We start from the raw sequence: 8770 nt of genomic DNA on the forward strand, positions 1-8770 counted from the left end.
AAGTAAAACATTCTGTGTTAGTAAATGTTAATTCCTTTGTTTATTAATTAATTTTTCACGATGTCGATATAAGGATGTCACTGTAAACCTAACTGGAATGCAGTTAAAGTGCCTGGGGAAACATAATACATATTAAAAAATGACAATGCAGACAAACACCTTTTTTTCATTTCATTACATAAACTTTCTTCATTCGAAAACTAAATCGAGGTCAATTGACATTGCAGCCTTTTTTTCTTTATATACCGCGTCAAATAGTTCATTCTGATTCACTGTAAATCTGTGTTTCCAGTCACCGATAATCCCTGAAATAGAGCAGAATTACTTCGTTTTACATAAAGTTATATAGCTAAGTAACGGACAAAAACGAATTTTGCCTCTATACATATCAAATATATGATGGTTGATCGTTCATTAAACCTTGAAACTTAAATTAACACCTTCAAATTTCTTGACAGAGACGAGCTATTTGTAAGAGTGATTTTTGACATTCGACCATAAAACAAAACAAAGTTATGTGTATATCTGTTATAAAGATTTTTTTCAGTTCATATCTATTTGATTTGGAGTACTCGGCCTAAAAATGTCATCATGAAGTGACCCCTAATAGTGCGTTGCATATCCTGTATTAAACGGTTACAATGAAAATCTACATTTTAACCAAAATTGAATAAGATATAGTTGGATCGCTGTCGATACGTGTGTTGTATTCCATCTTGGCATATAATAGAGTTATCTCCCTTGCGGGTAGGTATTGATTATTTCCCGCAAGGGCTGATAATACTGTAACATGCAAATACAGATTAGTTAGTGGTAAATGGAGGGGGGCAACCATGCAAACAGCGTTGTAGAAATCTGGCTGAATGAGAGACATAAATGTGAATTATGTCTGTACCTTTACGATAGATTGGAAGCCTTCCGTCCTTTATCCACGTAGAGTATCTCTCTCTGTGGCCTCTCTGTGTCTGATGCTCCCTTCTCAGATTGTCGATCGACAATGTTTGTTCTAACTCTCTCAGAAAGGTATCGTCGTGGTCCAACTCCAGAAAATTCGTAATTTTTCGGATGTTTGAAAAGAGATCCTACAATTCAAATATTATCACCAAAACATATTATTATAAACTTGGCAAAATAGACTTATGTTTTCTTCTGAGAAATTGTATTTGTATAACTTAATTATTGGAATACATAAAGAAGTGTTTGGCTACTAAATAAATTGTAAAACAGAAAAATGTAGTTTAAAAAAAATTCAGCAGAGCCTCTGTTGCCCTGAAAATACATTTCACGTGTTTGGTTTAATTATCCTTTTGGATAATTCACTGGAGAACAGAAAAATGCAGTCTTAACAAACAAACTTATTTAGGAAAGATTTATAAACAAATAATGTTAAAAAAAATAATCAATGACGTCAATAGAAATTAATACTGAGGCGATTGTGACGAAACAGGTGACGTTATAATCACCGGAAGGTGCACCTATCAACGGCATATCATACGTCACCAAATTTGATTTGGTACATGTATCTCGAAATCGACGTATGTGCGAAAGATTGGAATGGTTTTTACCTGTTTCAGATCCTCGTATCGTAGACTCAGAACTTTCAGGTTAGGGTTCGTCTTCTTTGCGATTTCCCACTCTTGTACGTGTGTGAACCACGAAGCACCACAAGTGGGAACTTAAAAGCATTATATTTATGTATGTATTTATATCCGAATAAAATAAACATCAACAAAATGACATACCATTGACAATGAAGACTAATAAAATCAAAATATATGCATTGTTTTATTTTTTAACTTATCAAAATAACATTGCTATTTGGAAATTGTATTCTATAATGATTTAGCCAAACATTAATGTTAATGTTAATAATTTAATATAATACATTAAAATGAGAAAAAAATACGCAAAAACTAAGACAAATTTCCATTTTTTAAAAGACACAGGCGTTATCTATTTTTTTGAAACCATTTATTAAACAATACAGGGGTTTTGAGATCCTAAAACGACGTGGGTAAACTACCATTTACCATCGATTAGTCCTACCATCTGGTGGTAGTGACGTCATCATTTGACGTGAGTTTCATGACGTAATAATCACCGGGAGGTGGGACTATTCTATGGTAAATTGTACTTTAGCCACGTCGTTTAAGATCTCGAAACAACCGTATTAATGCGTCCTGCATTACCCTCCAAGTACAATAATATCTATCAATTTCAATATATATTAATGAAGAATTTCCGTGTCTGCTGCATTGCACTACATGTTAAAAGAGGCGATTTTTTTATATTGTCATCGAGGGCAATAATGCATTCACTACGGTAGCCAAACATGATAAATATCTTTCAATTACATGATTCAGTTTGATTATGTGGCGTCATAATATTGTTATTACATATATGTCTGACGGTGTTTATGACATGGCCGTATGACATGGCCGTATGGGATGGCTGGACGGTTCAGTTATGTGATAAAAACCATTCGGTAAAGAAGCCTCTGTTAAGAAGTCTAAACTGTTCTATGAGTATTGTAGTATTTTATAGTGTATTTTTTAGGAAATAGGGAATATAAACAAAGTTCACATTTTCTATTGTTATTTTTTAAAATTTACAAAAAACGACATACGTGTCTGGTATTTTTTATCACAAATGTTTCGCAATAGATTTCAATATGAAAAAGATGTGGATAAACTTCTGTACACCATTAATGTAAACAGACAAGCTTCATTCATCGGACATACGATAATAGCTGTCTTTCTGTATGTGGGAGTTATCATTCTTTTGTCAGCAATAAAGTCGATACCCAAACAACAATGCTAAAGTATGATGAACCATAGGTCTACCGACAGACTATAAATATTGTTTATCATTTGGACTTTCATCTGTGTATGTCAATATGTACATTTGTATGTCTAACTTACACAAAGATACATCTCAAATAAATCGTTTTATTTTCCTGGTCTGTACAATCAGTACTTTAATTCACACAGGGAATGAATCGAACGATATTTTTCGGGTTATAATTTTTTTTATTCTACATGAAAATGTCAATCAGTGCTGCTGTTTTACTTGATAAGATACCATATATAACGTTATTTCTGTAAGACGTCATAATACTCGATGTATGATTATTTTAAAATTTGTAAAAATAACTTGAAACTTCTATCCATACGAAACAATTGTAAGTTATTTACTGTAAGTATTAAGCTAACTTTCTATGTGACATATGGTCCGTACTAATCACGGAATTTTGCAGACACTTTTCATAATGCGCGCTGGATGATTGCATCTGTGTTATCTAAATAGAGTAAAGATTCAAGATGAAAATTTTAAATCTTATATTTACATTATTTTCTCATTTTTTGAGGTCTATGCAATAGAATTACTTAAACTAGGCCAGGAAATCCGTTTATCAACCACAATAATTCAGAACAGCCATTATGACGATGATCTGTTGGCGTTACACGTCAACATTAATCCCCTTCACTTTGGTTTAGTTAGTTTATGTTAGTATATTAGTAGAAGTGACAGGCGGATGTAAATATCTAATTAACATAATAGCATACTATAGTTTGACAATGAGAAAACCGGCACGGCGCACATTGATGACTTATCCAAAAATATACATGTATATTTTTTTTCTCATTTTCTAACTTTGATTCACATTACAGCTGTATTAAATTGTTTGTCGATATTATTTTCTTTTCAACAAATTTCATTACATGCAAATACATATCCATGAATCAGATAACAGGCTAAGCCTATATAAATCTTCTCCATAAATAAACATGCATATACAAATAGATAAATGAAATTAAAAATTCCACACGCAATTGCATCAACGTCTAAGTTACAGTTTACCTACTTGCATCTGCTAAGAAATAGCACAGGAGTCCGTCAAAACTGCCATTATATAACCGGTTCGTGAGTCTGGACTGGTACTCATACATTGAACAGAGAACGTCCTTTGGGTTTCTCAAAATGTTCACTATTTTCACTTTCCCCTGTTTCGCACGTTCTGGTATGAATTTATAACTCAAATGTGTGGCATACGTTTGTCCTGAGCGGGGCGCACTGATTTGTGAGAGGTCGTCAAATTCCAGTAGAAACGGCGAGCCATAATATCTGAGGGTCTTTTGTCTTAGCATATAGATCAGGTTGTATATCCAGTGACAACCTGTGAGTTGGAGGAGTCGTTTAAAGATACGTAAAGATAGGTGGTAAGATTATTTAATGTAAAGTATTTATACTTTGGCATAGGTTTATGAACAAATTTAATTACATGTGTAGTCTACATGTATGTATTATCCGACACACAAGAAAACAAACAAAAACAGAAAAACACGTATAACTTAAAGTATATAAGCAGCTCTAGACCATTCGCTTGTAGTCTCGTGTTCCTAAAACAGTATGCATTTATCAGCAAATCTACCTGATATCCAGGTAATTTACCAACATCATATCTTTTGCGTATGTCACTAGTGTAATATATATATGTATGACCTGTAAATGACTCATAATTTCTCATGTGACCCCTTTGATATCCATATAGGTCGATGAGCTAATCAATCAGCGTTCATTACAAGTTTGAAAAACTAACTTTTGAATTAGCTTTCAACATATAGCCCACGGTTTTGTTAAACAAAATGATAATTCAGCAACGATATCTTTATTTCTTAATTTCAAAGAGATATAAAATAATGTTTGAAAACTTTTTTTGAATGTGCTTAGCTATACACATATGTAATATCGGATTTAGTATAAAAAAACAAGAATGACAAATATAAAGACTATAATAGAAAATCTTACCTGATTTTGGATATGAACACACTAGCACATCATCCTCCCTGAAGTGTAATGAGGATATGTTACCAAGGGTTACGGCGATATCCCCTTCCATTTCTGGGTGAAACTTCCTACCATTGTATTGTTTATAACTTAGAACATTCCCTTTGCTGTCTTCCTCCGTCCAAACTTCCATCGTAATTTTCTCTCACAAACCCAATTCAGAAAGTATTTTTACAAGTATACGTACGAGCAAACATCCGGTTTTGCGTCAAGGCGTTATCGCTCATTGAACACAAGATCGGTCATTGGACTTTTAACTTATATATCTTATATATTTATCATGGCAACTGATGCAGTTAGGAACTTATACTCTATTCTATGTTGTCGTAAATCCTTTGAAAACGTTGAGAAAAGTTTATATCCGTCTATTTACTGCACTAATTATGAATTACATAAATGACAAATAAATGACATAATTTTTTTTGTACTGGATCAGGTAAAATTACCCCTATGTGATCAACGATGTGCTTCATGTTTACAAGTGTGTACTTATACATGTACTTATGCCAATGAAGTTATGTTTAGACATCAAATGGCTATGTGTTTGTATCACCTATGTTGATTTAGCCTGCTATGTTAATTTAATCTAAAATTGCGTAACAGTTCTTTTCGTGATGTTATTAGAGTATCATTTCAGTATGAGATAAATGCTATCACATAACCTTTTTTGGCCTCAATTTTCTGTTACATGTTCGAAATATAAGCCTAGAACACGTAACAGCTGTTTGCATTTCTAATATTGCTCATTTTGACATGTGACCATTCAAACATAACGTGAACAGGTATTTGTGCATAACTGCACTATGTATCATGTAGTCTTTATATGTTAATGCTGAGGAGATCCTGGCGTATGTTAAAATTGAGTTACAATATACAGTATTGTTTTTATTTGTTGGTGTTCGGAAACGAATACTTATTCCATAACTGTGCATGTGTCACCATGGTAAAAGAGTATACGCCATAGCTCCTGGTTGTCGCTCGCGGTAAGTGTGTAAACACCTAGGACGATACTCAATATCCTACTTACAATTATCACATATTTTGTTATAACAGTTATAACAGACAGTTGCGTATTAAAAGTGTTAAAAATTATATTGGTTCACCAGTCGTGATGGTGGTTAGATAGTAAGACGCCATATGTGCTGAACGTAGACGATAAAATCACGGTCCAACTCTATGTATTCCGAATTTGCACATTACAGAGTTATCTGCACTTGCGGGTAGGTATTGATTGTGACGTCATGTGTTTAGGAGCGTTACGTCATACATTTCGGAGAAAACGACGTGAATTGCGCTCACAAAATAATGACGTAACAATAGATACCTAACCGCAAGGGAGCTAGCTCTGTAATATGCAAAGACGGAATATATATATGGATTATTTTCATAGATTAACGTTACTGAGACACACCTATCACAAGAGTTTGCTTCGCCCGAATGGGTCTTCGGCCCGTTTGAGCTGCGCTCTCTATGTCTCTATTGTCTAGTATGACTAAATTTAAAGTTTTCCATGCCTAATTCGCCATATTTGTTATGGAGATAAGCAGAAATGTACATATGTGGGAGAGAGAACTAAATCGAGGTCTGTCAGGGCCGAGATCTCTTCTCTCTCCAACATATTATACAGTTAAAGGCTTACCTCTAACTTAAAACATAGCAAGTCTTTGTGTTAGTAAAGGACACTTTTATTTCTAATATAAGCCATTTTTTTGTTTTTTTTTTTGTTTTTTTTTTTGCCTTTGTCTATGAGCTCAAGTATCTCTACCAATGTGCATTCAACCATGACAAATCCGATATAGACAATGTTTACATGTTGTGGGTCGGTGAGTCTGTGTTGTTCACTACAACATGTAGCCTAGATCTACATCCTATTTGTATTTTAACATCCTTGGTTGTACGCGAGTGGATAAGATATATCAGGACAACTTCAGTCTTTGAGTTGGATAAGTTTAACCAAAACGACCTACTACGACAAAGCATTTTTGTTCATCTCGGGGGACAGACAAGTCCTGTACGTTATCTACTGTGAATTGGCGAGAGTAGGCCTTACATACGCAATGTACGTTTGGGTGTTTCGATATATCAATGAAACGGAATCCTACAATTGTAGCTTTACAATACTTGTAATAGATATCTCTAATATTTATTGAAGTGTTTGAAACAACAATATAAAATATAAGCTAACATTTTGAGAGCGGTAAACGTTTACAGTAGTGGGCCTACCTGTGTTTGTACATGTTCCTCGAAACGACGTCCGATACATTTGAAAATCTCCAAAATCCGGAAATAATGACATGGAACTATGTAAACATCCGTGTATTCAAGAAATTTCAAACGTGAACTAATTAAGTAGAACTCAAGTGATCACAAAATTGAAGAAACTCTCTGTTTGTCACACCTCCTTGACACAGGGGGTTTGAATCGGACGCCGCGTCACAACTACGTTAAATATCCTGCCACGTTATGAATTGTGTAAGCGTGTGTAATCATACGAAGCAAAAAGATTAAAACCAAACTGCTTTGCATCATGATGTTTTTAACAACAGGTAAATAAAACGATTTATAGATCAATACCGGGAAAACCCCAGATATATGCTTCATCAGACGGAACTCATTTTATTTGTATATTCATTGATAAATTGGCGGGAATTTCCGCCACTTCGAGTGGCTGTTCCAAATGCCTGTCGGCACAAAACGATAGAATTCAATTTTAGTCTTATAAATGCCACAAACATTATTAAAGGTGAATTTTGAGCTATGAAAATAATAGTTAAGACTGTAAATATAAGGATTAAAGTCTCTTTCTGGTGGTTCTATCGAAGGATAAAGTTGAGTAGGGTATCGATATTTGTTTCATGGACCGCTTCGCGGTCCATTCCAAATATCGATACCCTACTCAACTTTATCCTTCGATAGAACCACCAGAAAGAGACTTTAATCCTTAAATAAGCCAGGTTTTTTTTGCCTTTGTCTATGAGCTCAAGTATCTCTACCAATGTGCATTCAACCATGACAAATCCGATATAGACCATGGCAACATAGAATTACATTTGCCTGTGTTATATGTGATGAATAACATTCATGAACGGAATGCATGAAGCATGCTTTTGGGTTGACAACTATCCTAATATTTATTTTCACCATGTCCACCAACAGTGATGGAGGGATATTACTTTCTGAATTCAAGAGTTATATTAAGATGGCTTTAGTGACTTTAATGCTAAAACGTCATTTCTTTCCAATGTCTGATGTGATAAAGAAATGACATATGAAACTATACTGGCCTATACTAGGCGTTTGTTTCAAAGCATATGGACAATTTTTGATTTATTTATACAAATAATGTACCATGTGCAATTTCACTCAAGAAGCAAATTGAGGTGAAATTCTGAAATATTTTTGAAACAACACCAAAATAAGTGTATAACTTCGGTGTAGATGATTTGGAAATTTAAAATCAAAAGTTGTGTACAAAAACAACAAGGTTTCAGACAGCGGAAATTAGAGTTAATGTTGTAGATAAGTGTTAAATGGTAAATTCGTAATAAGGAGCTCGTGGAAAACTCTATCTGTGATATATGCAGAAATTCTGTGGATGTGTTTAATTCCGCATCAATAGAGGATTAAATTGTCTTCATATTCATTGTGTTGGATTTTTTCGTAATTTGGATTTTTTTTAAATGGAATATTCGGGCAGGTTGTGTGATGTGCGTTTTAAACATAATTATGGGATTATTCCGGGATTGTATACTCACCCGTTTGTGTAACTCTCCCATAAGTTACCTTTTACTGACTTATAAGTGACTGTCTTATACTAGAGTCACATATAAGACAGTAAAAGGTAACATATAGGACAGTTACATAGGATAATCCGGGAGTTAGAGTGCAGAAACAACAATAGATGACATCACAACTATGTTTT

General features: G+C 34.0%; 1 protein-coding gene across 1 annotated transcript; it reads right to left on the minus strand.

Moving 5' to 3' along the window:
- On the minus strand, nucleotides 1-5079 carry LOC138305966 (amine sulfotransferase-like). Its single transcript, XM_069246274.1, has 5 exons — nucleotides 4810-5079; nucleotides 3866-4177; nucleotides 1566-1675; nucleotides 896-1082; nucleotides 1-305 (listed from the first exon to the last, which is right to left on the minus strand). Exons 1-5 carry the CDS (start codon nucleotides 4979-4981, stop codon nucleotides 190-192), a joined length of 897 nt encoding a protein of 298 aa, XP_069102375.1. The 5' UTR covers nucleotides 4982-5079; the 3' UTR covers nucleotides 1-189.
- Between the last annotated feature and the right edge of the window lie 3691 nt (nucleotides 5080-8770).

The sequence above is a fragment of the Argopecten irradians genome, chromosome 13, assembly GCF_041381155.1.
Source record: "Argopecten irradians isolate NY chromosome 13, Ai_NY, whole genome shotgun sequence".
NCBI lineage: Eukaryota > Metazoa > Mollusca > Bivalvia > Pectinida > Pectinidae > Argopecten > Argopecten irradians.